The sequence below is a fragment of the Hemicordylus capensis genome, chromosome 1, assembly GCF_027244095.1.
Source record: "Hemicordylus capensis ecotype Gifberg chromosome 1, rHemCap1.1.pri, whole genome shotgun sequence".
Classification (NCBI taxonomy): domain Eukaryota; kingdom Metazoa; phylum Chordata; class Lepidosauria; order Squamata; family Cordylidae; genus Hemicordylus; species Hemicordylus capensis.
The window spans coordinates 385,893,506-385,915,270 of record NC_069657.1 but is presented as its reverse complement, the minus strand read 5'-3'; the positions used below and the strand labels follow the sequence as shown (position 1 = coordinate 385,915,270).

Genomic DNA, 21,765 nt, shown 5'->3' with positions numbered 1-21,765 from the left:
GAATGTAAAATTTTAAGTACAGCTAACAATGTTGAAATAATAATTAATAAAATCATGCAGAGCATTAAAACAATTGCTCACGTGAAGCACAGCAACAATGACTCTGAACACTCTGCCCTGGGGCTGCTACAGAGGAGCTTGAAGGGCATGATAAAATTAATTGAATGAATAGCAGCTCTTACAATAAGTATTTTTGAACTAGATAATCATGACAACCTTCCAGCCAAGCTGGAAGATAATAATTTTTTTGTTGCTGTTCAAAGGTGAGGCTATAGCACAAATACAGAGCAAAGAGGAAGAATATACAGGAATTAACTGTAATCTTTTAGTATAATCCAGTACAGAAAAGAAATATTTCAGTATTTGTTTTGACTGGGATGAGGTCAGTTTGATGGTAAAGGCTGGTCTTCAGAAATCTGCTCATTTCCAATGTTAGCATCTTATTGTATGCATTTTCATTTGTTTATAGGTAATTTTGACTGGGTTGGGACCTATTTTAATCAGAATGCTGGAGCTGGCCTTGTCATCAACCAAGGAAACATGGGGAACAAAACCAGCATAGTCACACAACTTAAAGCTGTATTTGAAAGAGATTGGTTTTCACATTATGCTAAAAATTCACCAACAAAAATTTCAGACTGTTTAAGCTACAAAGCAGCAGCCAATAAGACTGTCATGAACAATGTGAACTGAAGCTTGCTTTACTGTTCAGTACAACCAATGGAGAAACAAAATGGGACTGATACTGACCTCCCCTTTCATATTTACAAACAGACTTTTTAAAAAGCAAAAAAAAAAATTTATAGGAAAAAGCACACTTATATAAAATGTTCTTTAAACTATATTCTCTATACTGATTTACAAATGTTAGATTTCTTACTGCTGACACTGAATGTCATTTTTGCTTTGTTATTGGTTTGAAGGTTTCACATTTGAATTTAAAAGCATGCTCTGAACCTTTAGTTTATTCCTACCTCTTTTCTGATTAGCATAAACCTTGAGGCAAGTTCGATTACTCCAAAAAAATGCTAGATTTTTTGATAGCGAAGGGCACATTTTACCCAAAGGAAAAGCCATGGGTAGCAAACTGTTATATATCATAACAGTTACATACTCACCATATACAATCAATCATCTGAACTAATTTTTGTTTAACCATAAAATTTGAATATCTGACTGCATTTATCACAGTATATCCAATCAAAATGTATTAAGGCAATACATTACTTTGTTTTACTCAAATCACAATACAAAGGGCAAACCTGAATCAATTTTAACATTTCTGTCAATGCTGCACTACTCAGCATTAATTTTGATTTCTGACATATTTTATTATAAATGTCTTGCTTTGCTGGCTGTAAGGAGCTATTTTTAAAGTTGTGTTTTAACATCTGTCAGCAATCGCTTCTATGTAATTTTATTTGCCTTTGAAGAAAGCTTTCTATCAACTGGGCAAAATGTTCATAATAGGGTAAAATTATTTCAGTAGAATTAATAATTGCTAACATCTGTTTCACTACTTGTGATTTTCTTAATAGATTGGGGCACACTCCACTTGTACCACAAACACAGTTCTCCGTTGGATTCTGGTAGGGTTCAATAGAGGTCAGCAGAGTCCTTGTCACATGGATAATTTGCAAAGCATTGTGGGGGTGGGGGAGGCTGGTGGAAATATGGGAGGCAAGCTTTTCATTCCCTTATAATCCAATTGCACTGTTGGTGCACATGCCCATGCATATGCATATGTAGACAGAAGAGGAAATGAGCCTGATCAAAATCCAGCTCTGCAGTCATAGTGTGAATGAATCATGCTGGTGAAGTTTTGCCATAAATCTTTTAATATCTTCAAAGCTTTTAATATGATACTGGGTAGGATTCAGACTGAGTCGTGTCTAAGAACCACTGAAATAAATAAGTTAATAATGACTAACTTAGGTCCCATTAATTTTACTGGTCATGATTGATTAATTTCAGTTAGTCTGGATCCAGTCCATTGACTGCTTGTTGAATTAATTTGAAATTTACAATTGCCCAGATCCCATGGAAGTGCACAAGATTATATGAGCAGAGAAGGACTCTGGCTTCATCCATAAGAGTGACTCCACAGTAATACATTGCGATATTTTTAAAAGCATTTCAATACTGGGCACACCTTCTTGGAAGCAGGTCCTATTGATTTTAGAGAACTTTAGTTCCATCAAAGAATTATTATGCTCGCATTTCTAGGCAGCAAATTTGCTTCTTTTGAACAGCTTAGATAACTGGCATTTTCTTTTACAGTTTCTAGAATAAAATGAATCCTGTTTTTCTTGTTAAACAATATAAATTTTCCTAAAACCCAGTGCCATTACAGATATCACTAAGGAGCAGGTTTCTAAAATGTCAGACTTATAGAAGATTTGTTTCTGATAGTAAGAATAACTGGAGAGATAAGGCTCTGATTTGACTGGGAAATCATAGAATTGTAGATTGATTGGCTTTTGTTTTGACAAAATTGAAAATATTTTATATGTAAAAATATATTGCTAGCACTGAAATAACTCACAACTGCAATCCTATTGTACTTATTTTGAAATAATTTTTCAGTGGATTCCCACTATAAGAATAGGACCAAAACTAACCAATGATCCATATGATTCCCCCACCAAGCACGGTTGTGCAAACAAATCCAGGAGCTTTCACACACAGGACTTCCAGCTCTTGGGGTATCCGATGAGGGAAGCCACTTCAAATGAAACTCACCGTGTTAGGGAAGCAGCCCCTCCCCTCTCTACTGCAAGTTTTCTTTTGTGTTGGTTCACACACAGCTCACTTCCATGTTTTCCTTGTGGCCAATGGCTTCCTCGAGGAGACAGGATGCCGTGCCTCCCTTTCCCCCAAGGGTTTAGTAATTAAAGCACCCTCTGTGATCTGGCTTTGTTGTGTGTGGGGGGGGGGGTTTGACCTCACACACACTTCTGCTTAATTGGTTTGTGGATCAGACTGCCCATTAGCCATCAGCCTTGGTTTTCTATCCCCCCCACCCCGGCCACGATCCCAGCATACACACACACAGAAGTCCCTAGAACGTGCCAGCCCTCCTGCAGCTTAGCCCGCACTCCCAACAGACGTTTAAACGGCAGCCCTGGGTGGCCAGATTAACCGCCCACATGACTGCTGGCTCTGTCACGGAGTCGGCAGGGGCTGTGGGGATTGGGGGCTACGTGGCCCCTGGAAGTTCCAGGATGCCCCGCACAAGCACGGGGGGCATCCTGGAGAGACCCCCGAGCCTGGGAGGCTGCTTGCAGCCTCCCAGTCAGGGGTCTACTCGTGGGTCGCTGCACGCTGCAGCAACACACAAGCAAAAAAATGAGTTCAACGGAGTGCTCGCTCCGTTAACCTGGGCTAAGGGGAGGGTTATTTATGGAGGCTAGCTGCTGAGAGCCGCATGGCTCCCGTTGTGGCACATGATCGCCCAAAAGTGGGCTAGGCTCCCTTAGCCCGCTTTGGGGAGATTTGAGAATAGCCTCACTGTATGCCAGACGCAGGCCCCCTAGACCTGATAAGGGACAGAAAAAGGGTTCCACATCAAGTAGAACATCAAGTAGAGTTTGTGGATAACATCATTAATTCTATGTCAGTCAGACAGACAGTCGACTTCATTGTTCTGGCCATGACTGATGAAGTGCCGTCAAGTCGGTGTCGACTCTTAGCAATCACATAGATAGATTCTCTCCAGGATGATCTGTCTTCAGCTTGACCCTTAAGGTCTCTCAGTGGTACATCAAGTCCATCCACCTTGCTGGTGGCCATAGGCCATTACAAAATAATTCTTTCTGTAATTTTTAATCTAATACTAAAAAAAAATAACAATAGGATAGAATCAGCTACAGAACTTCGAAAAAAATTGTATATGTCTTGGTCAAAGTCATAAGAAAGTAGCAATTTTTTTCATTATCCTAGGATCTTAAATAATAATCTGTTTTTTAAGGATTGATCAGTTAGTACAGACTTTTTAACAAATCAGCTATATATAGCCTGAATCAAAGAGCAATTAAGTAATAGGAAAGATCCTTTATCTGTTTGAAGCCATGGGGACAGAGATGAAGATTATAAGAGATCCTGTCCAATCTGCCTACCACAATGACTGTTGGAATCAGCTGGAATATGGCCAGGTGTGAGTTCTCAGAGAAAACCTTTCCTTTATAAATAGTCTAATTCCGAGCTATAGCTGAGCAATTATACTAGTGGGCTACCTATAAATGCCTGAGAGTGACAAAGTCATTCTGCAAATTCCATGGTAAACATTTGCAGATAGTTGTGTTACTTTCATGAAATTTAGTGAAATCATTGATTTTTTTAAATTAAAAAGTTTACAATCTCTTGCAGAGATTTAAACGCATGTTCTGAAGTTCAGCTATTTCCTCACTGTTGTTTTAAAGCTATGTTTATGTTCAAGGAGAGTTGGGATATGCACAAATAAATTTTTTCAATTTGTTTTGTGCCCAAATCGAATCACCCCTGATTTATTTTGTGTCCAAATCTGTCCCCCCAAATCACCTCAGATTCTGTTTGGATTTGATTCGATTCAGATTGATTTGGACCAAAAGGTCATAGGGGCACCAAATTTGGGTGGTGGGTGGTTTCCCAAAGGTGCCACTTACCATCCAAATTTCAAGGCGGTGGGACACTTGGTTGATTTTTAATGATTTTTTTTTTTTAGTTTTTACAGATTTTGTATATTATTTCATGGAAATAATGGGGATTTGAAGTCACCCTATCCTAACCCTATCATGGAGCCCCAGCTTTAATAATTTTTTAAACAAAAAGCTAAGCTAGCCCTTGTAGAAGTGGAGTTATGAAGCAAACTGTTTGGTCACTATTTTTCAAGTGTTTGGATTCTTTCGTGTATAATAACGTTTCCTCATAATCAATCCCTATGTGGATTCATTGCACACCTTCAGTTCTTCTGTTCAATTTGACTGTCATTGGACAGTGCCAGCTGTCAACTGCTATGTGCCAACTACACCCCCACAAATACACACTACATAGGAGTACTCTCAGTTTCTTTTTTAGGAATATTGAAGTGTTTAGATTATTTGGTGTCTAATAACCTTTCCTCATAATGAATCCCTATGAGGATTCATTATATGCCTTCATTTCACCCCTGCTACCTGGGCAAAGAGGCACATTTTTAATGTGGTGATTCTCTTTATTTAGCAGTAAAGTAACTGGCCCTATCCACCCCCAGCACAGTACCTCCAGTGACTGTTGCTGGTGTCTATCTCATGTTGGGTTTTTTTAGATTGTGAGCCCTTCGGGGACAGGGAGCCATCTTATTTATTTATTTATTTATTTATTTATTTATTATTTCTCTATGTAAACCGCTTTGGACACTTTTGTTGAAAAGCGCTATATAAATATTTATTGTTGTTCATTTCTTCTGTTCATTTTGACTGTCAGTGGACAGTGTTGTCAATTACAACCCACCCACGAACACACTATATTTAGGAATTTTTGAAGTGCTTCGATTATTTGGTGTCTTCATTACACACCTTCATTTCTTCTGTTCATTTTGATCCCACTGCTTGGTTGGGAATCAGTGGCATCCCATGTGCCAACTATCCTCCAACCCTCAAGCCACTGGGTACTCAGTTTATCTTTTAGGAATTTTTGAGGTGTTTAGACTCTTTGGTGTTTAATGACTCCTCATAGGGATTCATTATGAGGAAAGGTTATTAGACACCAAGACGACTAAATGCTTGAAAAAAAATCCTAGAATATAAACTGAGTAGTACTTCACTGCCTTGCGGGTGGAAAGGAGGTGTAGTTGTCACATGGCAGTTGACAGTTGGCACTGTCCAAAGACAGTCAAAATGATTAGAAGAAATGAAAGTGTGTAATAAATCCTCATAGGGATTCATTGAGGAAAGTTATTATACACCAAAGAATCCAAACACTTGAAAAATAGTGACCACACATTTTGCTCCATAACTCCACTTCTACAAGGGCTAGAGCTTAGCTTAAAAAAAAGAAAAAGAAAAAGCTGGGAATCTGGGGAAATTAACAGGAGGAATCTAAATCTCGAATCAGGTGTGATTTGGTTAGGACCCAAATCTTGCCAATGGACCACAGGGGTGATTTGTTCTGTCTCCAAATCACCTGAATCAGCTAGATTTGTGTACAAATCGATTTGTACCTGCACATCCCTAAAAGAGAGCGTTTAACAGTCTTTTCAAAAGAAATGTAGTGAGTCAGAAATACATGATCAAATTATAATTAAAACATTTTGCTTTTCAAGGTAGCACAGAGTGATTCCATTATATTGTTAGGTGGCTTGTTGATGTTCTTTATGTTATACCAACTGAGCAATTTAGATGCAGTACTTATCTAACACATATAACGGCAAAATGAATATGGCAACAGTTTGTAGATTTTCCCTGTCTCACAGACTTTTGAAAAAGTATGATTCTGCTGAGTGAAAAGGGAAAACCCTGTAAACAGCGGGGCTGAGATGGTTGGTTTATTTTTACTATGTAGTGTTTTTCACAAGTCAGTCTGTTTGACTGGGATTTGCAGAATGATTTTTATCAATAAGTAGTGGTGAGGAATGCTGCTGTGAGACTCACAAGCATAAACATTGCCTAGTGGTAATGATAATAATTAAAGGCTGCAATCCCACAAGCAGTTACAAATGTCTGTGCCCCATTGATAGAATTAATTCAGTTACAACCACATACTCTAATGAAGGAGTATGTGGCTACTCAGATCCACAAAGGACTTCTTGTACTACTTTGTGCACAAATACTCACAAATTTCAGTGGAGGAGACTGAACTCTGTATACATTTCTTTTAAATGAATGGAGAAGCTATTCGAAGTCAGAGACTCCATATGTGTACCAGAGCTCCCACGTACAGAACAGTTTGTCAGATAAGGACAGCAGTATTTACCTGGGCAGCAACTCTCATGGAATACAGCTTGTTACTGTAGCATATTGACTAAACCACAAAATATCCTTAGCAATAACATAGGAAATTGTTTATATATGGAAAGATTGTTTATATTCTTGGAAAGATAGCCAAGAAAACAATAATTCTTTATATTGCTGGATGAAAAGCTATGATCAGAATCTTGCTCATGCCTAGTTTTCTAGGTTCCCTAGTTTTCTACATTATCTGCTCCTAATGATGCACTTTCACCAACATCTTTAAAATGGTGCCAGGAATTAAGTTATATTGCCAATCTGATTTCCTAAAGCTCTACTTGTTACTTGCTAACACATTTACAAGTGCCTTTTTCTATATAGGGCTTTTATTTATCAGTTTGATCAATCCTTGGGAAGCCCTTCTAAGCATTATATAAAGAAAGTGGCTGAAAATGACAAAAGACGAATCCATTTGGAATATATTCATTTTCAGGATATAGTGCTATTGTCAGAAAGACTCGTATTTTCTATCAGAAATTGACGGAAGCAAAAACAGGTCTGAAGGAAATTCCAAAACTGCTTATCAAATTCCAAATTTCAAGTTTAGATTGAAATGTTAGAGACTGCCTACTGTTATTTCAGTCCGATTCCAAACATAGATGTGTGCAAACAGACCGGAGGAAAGCTCATCACTAGAACTTTGCCAACAATAACAATATCATTAGTAGTTTCTTCTTGCTTGTTTCTGCAAGGGATGAAGTTCACTTTACATTCTGGCAGGGATTACAAATGCAGAAATCAATTGTATTCCTATATCTATGCTAAAAATGTAATATAGGGAGACCTCGTTATCTCCAGGTAATCCGCGAATCTGCGGATAAAGAGGTTTCCCTGTATTACATATTTAGCATAGATTCAGAAATACAATTGATTTCTGCATTTGCAATCCCTGCCAGAATGTAAAAAGACACCCAACCTCAGCATGCATGTGGGGGTGAATACGTTGACCTCATGTATCCACAGGATGGGTTTGGCCGGAAATGACTGCAGAGGTCATTTCCGGTTTCCATTTTGTTTCTTGGAGCCTCATAATGGTTCTGTTTAAGGGGGAAAAACAAAAAAAAAAGTTATTCTAGGCCCATTTAGGGGCATTCAGGGACACAGCACTACTCGGAGGGAGCATCAAAGCATGGTAACCCACATTACCTTTGCAGATTATTATTCATAGTAGAAGGTATACATATTAAATTTCATATCTTCCATGTTTATTATCTCCTCTCAAAGTGCAGTGTGAAGAGAACCTAATTGCCTTATAGATGTGAATTCCTAAGGAAAAGCGGATTCACGGGCTGAATTCACATTGTTGAATTTGCCTGTTGTATGATCATGCTACATATTTCTAAGTTGTGTTTTGAAACAACAGCACTTGCTGATTATATTTGTAGAAATAGGGTCACTATTTCCTGACGTGTCAGTGAGGCACAGTTTTAATGTCCTGGACCATTAACTGTGGTGCAATGCTATTTTTAGTTTTTGTCCATCCATGTACTCTGATGTTCGTTGCTCTTATCTTATCAGTATAGTTACAAATTGCAAGCAAAATTGGAGTCCTCTTAGACAAGATACAATTATTGACTGTCCCTTATACAGATGCTTTCATTATAATCAAAAGCAAGTGTGAGTTGACAAATCCAAGTCCAATAACATCAAGGAATACTTGCTCAGCTGCACCCCAGCTCTGTGACCGGCTGAGAGTCACTTCTCAGAACTATCAGGAATGTGGCTCTCTGCTTATCGTGTGAGCTGATTGTGGGCACATTTCCCTCCCCCCTTCAGGATACAGCTTTTGACACAACTCGGAAATTGCTCAGAAAATACATTTGTGATGCCATTTCAAGAGCTAAATCCCATGCATAACAGTGATACATACATCCTACCTATCTTGGGCCAAGAGTCGACATGCGTAGGCTTTTCAGACAGTCGCTGTACACCAGTGTTCCCTGTAATAGGGATTCCCAGATGTTTTGACTATAGCTCTCATAATCCCCAGCCAATGGCCATGCAGTTGGAGATGATGGAAATTTAGTCAACAACATCTGAGAATCCCAGTTACAGGGAACATGGCTGCACACACTGATGATAATGTGAATTGGCCCTTGAGACTGCCGTCTCCCCATGATCAGAAGAGCTGGCAAGATCTTGAGTGCAGAACAGCCCACTATTTCCCCATAGTTTAACTTTACACTATACTTGCTTAGAGGTCACAGTGAGTAACAGGCATAAGATTAACCAAAAGGTAAAAACACAGCCTTCTAATTTAGTCCTAAAATGGTAGGCAACAGTTATTAGATCAGAATCCAAATGTATTCTGTAAATGTCTCCTAGGCAAAATCAAAGGCCAACATCCGGACTAATGCTGTGCTTACAGAAGCATGTGCTAGCCGGATGCACTACATCAGGAGCTTGCATTCCAGATTAGTGTTGCACAAGCACAAACATGTTTACACTTGTGCAACACAGTGTCATGCTTCCTGCTGTGAAACCTCTTATATGTTTTGCACACGAATGTTGCAACTGTATTGCACTAGTGGAGCTTTCTTGTGCAAACACAGCATTAGTCTGGATGTTGGCTGAAGTCTATACATTCACTCTGAGCAACAGCAAGGATTAAAACACACTTGAATAGGTTTTGACCAAAGTCTTCCTCAACAGTCTTTCTAGAGAGAATTTAATGAAGCTGTGCACACGAGCAGCCCAACCCCAGCTAGAGCAGCCCAACCTGGGTTGGGCTGCTCATGTGCAGTGCCAGGATTGAGGCCTTTCAACCCAGCCTTTAACCTGGATTGGAAGCTGCTGCACACAGCCCAAGCATACACAGTGTCAGTTGGGTGCCTAGCATGGCTGACTCATGGGGGACCACAATGCTCGCATGGTGCATTTTGAGGTTCCCGGAGGCTAGAACTAGTTTTCCTGGCCTCCAAAACTCTGCACTGCTGAGCACAGTACAGATCGTGCATCCCACACATGGCCCTTGCTCATCTGCGGGGGGGGGAGGAAAACTGGATCTTGCCCTCCCCACTCGGCTGCCTGTCAACAATGGTTGTGTGCATGTCTATAATGACTAGGTTCCAAAGATCTACCTGAGTACACTCAGGGGTCATGGTATGACCAGTTGGATTAGGGGCTGACATCCTAATGGGATTGATGGAATTTATTCCCAGGTAAATATGCAAATAATTGCAGCCTAAGTGTTGAATCCAGTTCTTCTGGCAGTGTCAATAGGGCATTTGTCTTTTGTTGCACAGCATCACACTAATTAATGCACACTTCATCTGCTGTGACCCCCAAATCCTTCCAGCAGAGAATGTTCAACCAGTTATATCATAGCTTATACCCCATGCTTCCTCTTTGCTACATCTAAGCCTATGTTTAATTTGCATCCTGTTGACTGGGAAATAGACTAAACAGTCAAAGTTACCTTAGCTTGACAGAACACAAACATTAAACACATGGCTAGACATAGATAAGTTCTGTACTTATAGATTTAATTTAATAGACGTAATATCCAGTTCCTACTACAAAACATTTATGAATATAACAAACCCTACTGGAGGCAGGACTTAACCCAGGGAGACCTCTGCCTCTTTCTTCTGTCATAGAATCTAATAATTCCTTTTCGCATTTTTGGATGTTGCTTCTGCAAATGGATTTTGCCACTAAATATTTATCCTTTTCAAGAATATTTCTATACTTCTTTGTTTCCCTCTAATATCTTTCTTTCCTTTCCTTAATATGGAATAACTCATTTGTCTTTAAACAATCAGATTACAAAACCGTTCTTGATTCCATTTTAGCATGTTAGCCATACTGTATTTACTCAAATAGAAGATGACCCTGAGTTTAAGATGACCCTCCCTTTAAAAATATGGATGAAATTCAGGTTATACTATTTACTCAGAAGGAGGAGTACCCTAAATTTAAGATGACCTCCTCAAATTCTAATATCAAAGAACTTGGGGGAAAACAGTCTTTGATTCAGGTACATGGGAACATAGGATGTTACCTTCTACCAAGTCAGATCATTGGTCTATCTAGCTCAGTACTGTCTACACAAACTGGCTGTGGTTTCTCCAAGATTACAGGCAGGGGTCTCTCAGCCCTATCTGGGGATGCCAGGGAGAGAATTTGGAATCATTCAGATGCTCTTCCCAGAGCAGCCTCATCCCTCTGAAAGGAATATCTTACAGTGCACACATGTAGTCTCCCATTCAAATGCAAACTAGGGTGCATAGCAAAAGGGACACCATGTTTGCTATTACAAGACCAGCTCTCCTAAATACGGTATGATTTATTTAGATGTTTCTTAAACTACAGGAAATATAAAGGAAACCAGGGTACTTCAGAGTATGTTAATCTCATTTTCTAAATAAAGCATTCCCAACCTTTACCTTGCCTCTCCCATAGGTGTCTCCTCCTTACCATGGTTTTCTGTACTGTCATTAGATACTGCGCCAGGCATTCATACTGCACCAAATGTCTCCCTTCTTTAAATTATTTGATTGTGACTTGTCTCATTCTGGTGACTGAAAGATTTAATATATTACCTTGGGTTCCTTTAGTCATTTATAAATGCATATTAATACAATAAGAGGCTGTTCAACCAGCCTAACCATGCCTGGGCTGCCCCAAGCAGTGTTCGGCTGGTTGTGAGAAGCGGAGGGATTCTTGTGGATCCCTCTGCTCTCTGCCCGCCTAACCCCATTAACAAATCCAGCTTTTAGACAAGGTCAAGAGTGCTCTCACACCCTTGGCCTGGCTACTAGTTATCATGAGACTCTTTAGGCTGTGTGCAGCCCGAGGAGTCACAGAGATAGGCGCACAGAGTGCCTATGCACATTGCACTGAGGGATGTCCGGAGGCCAGAACAGCAAGTTCCGGACCCGGATCCCTCTGCCCTGCTCCGTGCTTCACAGAGCTGCATGGAGCAGGGCTGCCTGTGTGGGCGTGCAGGAGGTACGCTGTGGATGGACAGTTTGGTCATCTGGGGGAAAGGTAGGCTAAGTGCAGCCTCCCCCCACCCCCACACCCTCCCAGCCCTCCTGGGATGATCGTGTGAACCACCCCTAAGACTAAGAATTCTGAGTGCAGTTTCCTTACAAGTCCTGGACCCTACCAAATAAATACATATAGCTTGTATATTCACAAGCATGGCAGCACTAGCATTTTGGCAATAGCTACCACAACAAATCTTGATTATTTCATGTTCTGTATTGCCAGTGGGGCAGTTCATGGGATCACACCATGACTGTAAACATGTTTATCATTATATTCAACTGCAACAGTAATGACTGCAAAGCCACAACTGTCTTTCTACCGAGTTATTTAGATATACCGTACTTGCTAGCACAGTAAGTCTTGACCAGGCAAAAAGTCCCTTACCAGGTGATGGTTAAAAAATTATTGTCTTGCACAGTTGTTTTTAACAATTCTGTTCTAAGGGGCAGCACACTTTCTAAAATGTGTCTCATGGTGTCTCTCCAGTTTCAGGCTTTGGAACCTTGCATGTTTGCTTCTCTACTTCAAAGGTGTGCCTATTGCTGCATGCAGCACTTCTGCTAGCTGACTTGATTCTGTTTGGTTTCCACAGTTATGCACTTTTACCTTTTAACATACCTCTGTGTGTGAAGATGAATTGTGTCTATGAACTGTTGTAGGACTCAGTAGCAATTTCAAGCCTTATAAACCATAAGCAAGATCAATACTGGGCACCAACCTCCAGGTGATCTGCATAAGGTATCTTCTGGTTGCTCAGTAAAAGGTGCCTTTTTGCTGTAGTTATTTGCTGCTCCCTTCTAAAGATCTTTTTTGCTTCTAGTTCATGGTTTCTTTATTTCCTGACTTCATCATTCTGCAAGAGATCGACACATCAATTATGAATCAGACATGGTGCATTCTTTAAAAATCAATTATTCGTAGAATGATCAGATAATTCTTTCTATTCCAGATAATGGGGACTATAACAGAGTCTTCTGAGGCTACTGTTGTAGCATTTTGATTTCAGTCAAGTAAGAATCATTTGGAACACTGCATTCTTAATTTACATAGCATCTGCAAATTCTGATATTATCTGGAAAACTCACAGCTGCCTTGTCAGTACACAGCAAACACTGTGTTTGCTATTCCATACTGGTTTTAGAATAATTGTACTTGCATTTGCTTGTCAGGATATACTAAGGAAATTAATGTGTTAATTAATATTTATTAGATTGCATTGGAAAAAAACTCAGAACTTCTGTAATTTTAACTAAGATACTATTGTAAGCATATACAGGAGAATCCAAGTACATCTGCAGGGAACTGGAGAGTGACCTCTACTCAGAGATGGCTCTGTTTTAGTATGGTTCTCCTACAGGCCTTTCTAGTAAAATAGAAACCAAGGACTTCTGCATCAACTCCATATTTTCAGTGGAGTGTAACTCATTTGGTTCCTCCTTCCTTGATTATATACCTGATTACATAATTTTGTGTCTTTGAGATGAGTTCCTTCTATCTATGGGGCAATAATTCCCCAACTTAAATTTTTAAAGGTGTTAGTAGTCTAAACCTTTAGTCTAAATTTCATAAAAGGTTGTAAGAACTTTGTTTCATTCTTCTCCACTTCATTCTCACCTACTCCTTGCATCAGCCTTATTGTAAATTTCATGTTTTATAAATGCCAATTTTCTAATAATCTTAAGCAGTCAGTTTCTAATCATAATTTGAATGAAAACCTGTCCACACAGCCACTGTATGAACTTAAAACCAAAATCAGGATTTTATTTATTTATTTCATTTGGGAGTTGCAAAGTTGGATTTCCCCCATGTTCCATTGTCTTTACTTATGCCACATTACTTCTGCTTCTTCTGGCAAGGAGCACACACAAACTCACACACTGGCTGAAATGCAATGAAGACAGTGTCTAATGCAGACTTCTGTAGTAGTAGCTGTTATAGAGTTTCAGATACATCCCTGAAAAGTGTATTCTTGCTCAAATGCTGTAATAGCTACCTAAGACAGAGATCTCATTTATATGCTACCTCAGGAATATACCCTTATCCCTTTTTGGCTCAAGACAGATCAAGTGAAAATAAGATTTAACTAACAGGTTTATGTGTCTGTTGCATTATTATAATAAGGTCACTATAATGAGATCCATGATGGGATCCAGGTGAAGCTAGGTTGTCTAAAGACATCCAGTGAGTGAATGATGACTCTGATACCATCTAGCACTTGATGGATTGCAAACTGCAACAATTAGGAATTCTTTTGAGTATTGCTATGATATGCATTTGAATTTAGTAGCTTAGAAAATCTGAGAAGCATAATAGACATACCACAGTACCCCTTTTAAGACAAAAATGTCTGATTGTTCCACCCACTTCTATTTGTCCCATCCACTTCTATTTGAAAATAGCAAGAATCATCCCACAGGATTTACAGGGTGAGTAATGTTTTGTACATACTATATAATGTAGTACTATTGATTTCCTATTCCTCCAGTGTTAAAGAGCTGTCTAAACCCCTTTTCAAAACTGCATGGCTACTGTACAGAGTGAATAGACATGATAAGGATGCAGTGTTATTCTTGAAAGCTCAATGTGGACATATTACTGGAATCAGAGTTGAGATCATGAATAGCCCACTGACTGTTTCAGTTTTCAAAGTGAGTTTTGGAGTGTTCCTGGTTTCATTCTAACCTTGGGTTGGCAATGTCAACCAGGTAGGGCTGATGGAAATTCAGCAGATGGGAAAGGTGCATTGGGAAGGCCTGCATGACCCTGCAGTCTAGTCTCAATCCTTAAATCCTGGTTCTTTTTGTTTCTGAAGCAGACCGAAGAAGAACACAGCAGCTGACATCCTGACTAACACTGTCTGTGTGTGTTCTAACAGCAGCATGTATGCAGTGCTAGCTCTATCCTTTTGAAGTACAGGCACTCTTGTGCAAGAGCACAACTCTGGTGCTCTCCCCACACTCCAGAAATACTCTGTGAACACAACACCCCTGATGCTCAGAGTCATGTTTTTGCTATAACAGAGTGCTCCCAGAGCACAAGGAGGGCACCAAAAAATAGCTGCACCACTGAGCAAGGGCACACACATTTTAGAAACACAGGGATTAGTGCTGCATGCACACTGTTGTTAGAAGCACGTTCGCAGCATTCGGATGTCAGTCAGTGTGCCTCAATATTTTACTTACTTGGGAAAAAGCCTTATACAGTCTTCCCTTTCTAACTTTGCTCTCCATCACACATACGGTACACATACAGTAATGGCATTGCTTAAGCCTATTGTATAGATAAATTTTCTAGTGCAAGCAAGAGAATTAAATTTTGCCACGGCAAGGCAGTTGTTGCAAGGCATTTTGAATTAACCCAATTTGCATTTGAGTAATCTGTGTGCTATGCCTTCTAAGAATTAAACACAGGGCAACAGCTGCATGCTTGTATGACTCATTTGTTTTTATGATATAACCTTATATGAATGTCTATGCACTATAAATGCTTTAATACTGGAATACTGAATGTTTTGTACTCCTTTTTTTGTAATGATGCATGATTCCATCTTTGTTCTCTTTGTTGTCTGCATAAAATGCAACCAAGGAACATGTGGTACTAATAACAGATTAATTATATTAGTTAAATTAATTACAAAGCACGGTTGTACCAAGACATTTTTTTAAAAAATGGCAGGAAATGTGTTTCCTGCAAGACAGTGGGCTTGGTTCACAGCAATACACGAGTCAGTGATCTATGTGTTTGTAACATCAATGGTTTTGTATCAATGGAACTAGAGGCCTTACCGGATCCTGGGGACACTTGCATAATTCAGTAGGGCTGTACAAGAATGGCCATTGGCAGAGTCATAAGCTTTCTCTACGTTCATGCTGCATTTGTTCAAATAATCAAATATGTTCCAGTCCTACTTATCAGACATGATGGTGCAAGACCGTTTTCTTTGATATAAGAGGTGGATGGTATAAGCCCAGTAATTGCTATTAGGCATTGTCACAGACACAAAGTGGTATCAGCTTTGTCCCATGTAAAAAACTATACATAATCAATGCAAGGAACTTATAGAGTAGAAACAGGCTTACTGCTAAAATGATTCTACTTCATTTACACTGCAAAAGAGATAATCTTAAATGAAAAAAATACAGGTTTTATATGGCCAGGTACTCTTGAAAATGTGAGGCATTTAAAAAAAAAAGTTCTCGGGGATCCAAAAGGGCTGCTTCAACTGCTTGAGCTCACTTCCAGTGGGATTTTTACATCCTCCAGTCCCACCCCCACCCACTTAGAACAGCTGGCTCCCATTCCATATCACAAATTGCTTTTGAAACTCCCTTCAGTTTGAAAAGCAGTTTACTATGCAGCATGGGAGTGGCTGTTTGCAAAGGTATATTGTTTGAGAAGCTTCTTCTCAAGATGTTTTGTGCTTCTTTGACTCCTTGCCATTCTTTCTTAACTGCAGCACGTGTGTGCCATGATCAAGTTAGAGAGCCCTGTGAGCAGTGACAGGTTTTTCCTCAAGGATCTTCCTTATCACAACTGGGGAAAGATACAGTTGGTAGAGAGGGAAGGAATTCTCATCCAGCACCCAGGATTTATGTGCAGGGCTCCTATCCTGCAAGCACATAACCCAGTCGGAGGAAGGAGGCAGAAGTGGGCAATGGCCATAATCTGGGTTCCCTTTGTCTAAAGAGAACTCGGCAGTAACAGGGCAAAGGACATGGAGCTCCCTTTTGGACCCTTGGTACACTGGATCAGGGCTAGTGGGTTCAATCCTGACTCCTTTGAAGTCATAGTGGCAGGAGCTGGTTGTGGACTAGGCCCATTGTTTACAGTGTTACTAATGTAACCAAAGATCAATATGCTGTTTGAAGAAAAATGGAAATACCAAATAATAAAAGGAATGGACTGATGTAGAAGTATCTGTAGCTTTCATACCTGAAAAACCATTGACTGACTGAAGTCACCAGAATACTGAATTTTGAAGAGGAATTTTGATGCTGAATTTTGAAGAGGAAGGGGACTGTGGGTATATTTCTACTGCTGCAAACTAAGTTACCAATAACATAACACTAAATCAATATATTGATTTTGTGTAATATTGTGTAATGCATTGACTTAAAGCTATGTATATATTGATTTTACTGCTGAAGTGTCACTGGCATATTTTCCCATTGCTTTGATATCCAATAATTCCTGATACTACACTGAATGTATTTCACACGGCATTTTGTTAGATCCGGTGTTATTTCCAAATGAAAGTTTTCATGCCAAGCAGAATAACTTTCTTTTTACTTCACAGAAATAAAAAGAATCATATTTCAGTAAATTATTATGCCTTTTCATTTCATTTCAAGATTCTTGCAGTTTTAAATGAAATCCTACAAGGTGCTGTTAAAGAATGTAATGAGGACAGAATTACTACCCCCTTTTTAAGCAAAGGAAGAGCAAAAAAGGGGGGGGGGTATTGTGACAGTACCAAATTTTGTATTAAGAATAAAATACCAAAATATCTAAGTAGATGTTTCTCAAAGTAAATAGCAAGCTGTACAAGCTAAATCATAAGTGCAAATCATGATGTGCGTCTCAGTTGCAAGTAATATTTAGTGTGAACCAGATGTTCCACAGATGCCCAGTCCACATGATCCCCCTTTTCCTCCACCCACACAAAATGGAGGAGGAGCAAGATCACTTGAACCAGGTCTCCGTACAATTAGGTATTTGGGTGAAGCACCTAGTTTACATTGGTATCTGTATGGTGGTTGGAGGGGCCCGTACTCCTTTTCCACCATGTAAGTCGAGCACTGGTTATGGGGAATGTATGAACCAAATAGAATAAGCTATAAAAGAAGCTAGCTGGAAATGCATAATGGCACAGAGAAGTTCTTTTGAAGCAGGAGGCAGAAGTCATGGCTGTGCTTGCCTAGAAAGGCTCAGCTGCATGTGTACCCAGGGCACTGTTCTAATGTCAGAAAATGGAAGAGCAGACTAGATCTAAGAGTGAATGTAGCGGTCCATGATTACACCATCTAGGAGAGAAACAATGTGTATGTACACCTTTTTTAATAAGTCCCTGTGGTATTTCAGTAGAATTTTTTTCCTATCTATTATGCTCATATCTCTGAATTATAATCTGCACTATCTCCTGCTCCACCATAATTATATCTGGGCCAATTCACAAGCCATTTAAAATCATAGTTATCAAATGATAAATATATCAGTTAGTCACCTCCATTGACAAATAGTGTATTCATGTGAAAAGGCTCTGTTCGTGGTAACTGATCTGTGATAACCATTTCACACAAATGTATGCACTATTTGATTACACTTTTAACATGCTGCCTTGGCGTGGGTGGGGAAAATATATATATATATATATATATATATATATATATATATATATATATATATATAATTTCAAACATGAAAACAGAAAAGTAAAAATGCTTCCAGAATCAAATGCACTATTTGATTACACTTTTAACATGCTGCCTTGGCGTGGGTGGGGGGGAAAATATATATATATATATATATATATATATATATATATATATATATATATATATATATTTATATAATTTCAAACATGAAAACAGAAAAGTAAAAATGCTTCCAGAATCAAAGTTATATAACTTAATATGCATTGTCCAATTATTCCTTTCACTAGACTTACTTCCAGGTAATATATTTAGGACTAGATGGTTCGATAGCTGGAAACTCCCTTTCTTTACCTTTGGTAAAAAGGCTGCTCCTCCTCTCTCCCTCTGCTGCCATTCTTCTGTTCCCATAGTTCCACGGCTATTACTCATTAAAACAGGTGAGGTGGCTCTTTCATTGATTTCCTCTGTCACATCCACCTTGATTCTCAGATCACACATTTCTTTGGTCAGGTTTTGTGAGTAAAATTATTTCTCACCTACATCCAAGATTTTTTGTTTGTTTGTTTGTTTGTTTGTTTGTTTTTGAGGCAAGTTGTTAAATTATCCTCCTTGTTGAATGTTCTGTACTGTTTCTCCAAAACTGGAGTATAAAGTTGGTAGTCTAGGGAGTGGATTATTGGAAGTGAATATTTTTCAGGATATTATCAACAGACCTGACTCAAATAACATGTACATACCACAGCAGGGGGCTTCTGCTCTAGCGCTCTTTGCAGCCTAGAAATCAGGAACTCCTCTCCTGGAACTGGAGAAACTCCAATAAAGATGCAAGAAACCTACTAAATTCTTCTTACAGGATGACTTTGGATCAGAACTCAATGACTCACATATAGCACAGCACACCACCCATGGAAGGGCTGGGCATGCACTCCCTCCGTTTATCCCCAGATTGTGTCCTTGTATCTGGCAACCTCACAGAGCCTCCAGGGCTCCTTAGAATTGTACAGTTGCCGCAGCAATGAGCCTCCAGTTCCCAATGGGAATGGTAGCTATTGCGCAACACTTAGGAACCACGGAGGCTCAGTGAGTACATTGTATGCAAGGATGCAATTTGGGGATGAACATAGACAGTGTGCATGCCCAGCCCTTCCATGGGTGGCACTCTGCACTGTATGTGAGTCAGTGTATGCTTTGACCAAATTAAGATTGCTTTCAACAGACTATTTTGTCTGAAGTGAGATTAATTGCCATTGACAAGAATAGGACTTCTTTGCCTGACAAAAATGTAAAAACAAAAGTGAGTTTAATGCCTTGGCGGGCAATTTGGCATCTGCCACAGTATAATAAAAATTTTGTGTACCTTGTTTTTTTACATCACTTTGACAAAGCAGCTCTACAGCATCTCCTGTCATTACTTGTCAAGGCAATTCTCTAATAAAAAATGAAATGTAATCATTTTCATTTTCTAGGTAGAATGATAAATCAGGACACTTGGACATATACTGGAAAATGGGGGGGGGGGACTAATTCATATGTGCAGCATGTAAAAGAGAACTATTGTGAAGATCTAGTTCTACCTCTGGCTGTATGCTTCTCTCTGGCCACTCCTCGCACAGTCTCACAAACATGCTTTAATACAATGTTTGTGGTATATGCAGCTGTCCATAATAAAAGTGCACTGTACAAATGGGCCACTTAAACCAGTGGAATATTTCAAGACAGAAGCTGACACCCAAACTAACAAAGCAGTCATGTTAGGAGGCTCTGCAGGAACATGACGGGGGCCTGAGTCCAATTCCCCCAGTCCTCTTCCCCGTGCACTGTTGTCATGCTAGAGGGTGAATGCTACTGTTGTCATGCATCTGACATCAGACACAGGAGACTGGCTAGCCACGCCCCCCATGTCTGACGTCAAACACAGGGACATGGTCTCCCTCCCAAATGGGGTCCTTTAAAAGGCAGGGAGACTACTCCGACAGCACTGCCAACACAGCACAGGACAATTTTGGTCCCAAATGGGGCTGCACAGCCCCGTCTGGGAGCGAAATAATGCCCCCAGTGTCTGATGTCAGATGCGGGGGGGCGTGTCTGGGGCCGTGAGGCGTGGCCCTTGGGGGCAGTGGCCCAGGTTCTTTGAACCCATTCGCCCAATGGTGGCTCCACCCCTGCATCTACCTCAGTACTGTCCATATTGTCTGGCAGCGGCTTCTCCAAGGTTTAGGCAGGAGTCTCTCCTAACCCTACCTGGAGATGCTACGTAGTGAAATTAGGCCCTTCTGGATGCAAGCACATGCTCTTACACCAAACAACAGTCCCATCCCTAAAGGGGAATATCTTACAGGGGACTATTGATGGCCGAGGCTGTAGGTGGGTGAAGTAGCCACCACCTCTACCCTAACTGTGAGGCCAGCTGACAGACAGGTGAGTATATCCTCAGATAGACTCACCCATCCAAATGCAAACCAGGGCAAAGCCTGCTAATCAAAAGAGGACAATTCATGCTCCTCAAGACCAGCTCTCCCCTTCTTAGCAGAGAGCTTCTGAAGCACAGGCAGAGCTGAGAAGTTTCAGCCAGAATTAGCTGTGCGATGATGATAAATTCCTATCTCTCTCCTCCAACACCAAATGTATCCTCTATATCTCCCACATTTAGACAAAGCAGACAAGCCTGATCCTAGAGGGGAGAATCAGCATGGTGGGGCAATGATGCTGTAGAAGCAGCAGCAAAGAAAGGCTGATGGACAAAACTGCTAAATGATTACAACCACAACCTTACCCCAGAAGGTGAGGCCAGCAAGGAAGAAAAAGGGCCAGTGAGTAGTGGGGTAGCATCAGCACCCACCTGTGAGGGGTGGGGTGGGGCAGAAAAAGGCAATAAGCTGGCACTGCTCATTTCCTTTTGGAAACCATAAGTCAGCAAGTGGGAAACAGTCAACATTTTTGTCTCTTTTGTATATGGCAGGAACTGTGGTTTTTCTGATAAGTTATTCCTATGCAGCAGGGTCTCTTGCCCTAAGACCTTCACATGCACCCAGCAGTTCTGCTCCATGTTGAGTGTCTCACCTGTTTACTCTTTGGTGAAGAGCGGGTCACGTGTCGAAGAAGAGACAAGGGAAGGAACAGAGTAGAGTGGATGACTGGCAGAGGAGTCAATAGAGGGATACCCTGAGCATTTGCCAGAACATACAAGACACTGGAGGAGAGCTGTACTTGGTGGGACATTTCCTGCAAAACACAGCAACACATTTCCTTGCAGACCTCTTTTAAAAGTATCCCTTTAACATTTCTCCTTTACTATCAGCTTCCTGAATCCCCAGACAAGACAACGCCAAGAAATTAATGACTTTATTTTAGCCAATACGTTCCATACAATTGAGTTTTAATTAATCCCACCTACATGCCTTTAGAACTTGGCTACCTTAACACTTTTGCTT

General features: G+C 40.1%; 1 protein-coding gene and 1 long non-coding RNA gene across 12 annotated transcripts in view; one reads left to right on the top strand and one right to left on the bottom strand.

Moving 5' to 3' along the window:
- Positions 1-16,239, top strand: part of PLD5 (phospholipase D family member 5) — a 208,248-nt gene extending 192,009 nt beyond the window's left edge. For 9 of the 10 annotated variants that reach the window (XM_053301451.1, XM_053301441.1, XM_053301462.1 and 6 more), the window contains one exon: positions 470-7,709. In XM_053301451.1, coding sequence (XP_053157426.1) covers positions 470-693 — 224 coding nt within the window. In that variant the 3' untranslated portion in view covers positions 694-7,709. Of the gene's footprint in view, positions 1-469; positions 7,710-14,359 lie in introns of those variants that run through there. The other variant, XM_053301478.1, reaches the window with a different exon arrangement.
- LOC128347233 (uncharacterized) overlaps positions 6,207-21,765 on the bottom strand; it is a 76,018-nt gene continuing 60,459 nt past the window's right edge. The window contains exons 3-6 of one of the 2 annotated variants that reach the window (XR_008317455.1): positions 21,395-21,556; positions 12,579-12,813; positions 11,385-11,488; positions 6,207-8,002 (exon numbers count right to left, since the gene is read on the bottom strand). This is a non-coding gene — a long non-coding RNA (uncharacterized LOC128347233). The remainder of the gene's footprint in view (positions 8,003-11,384; positions 11,489-12,578; positions 12,814-21,394; positions 21,557-21,765) is intronic. The other variant, XR_008317454.1, reaches the window with a different exon arrangement.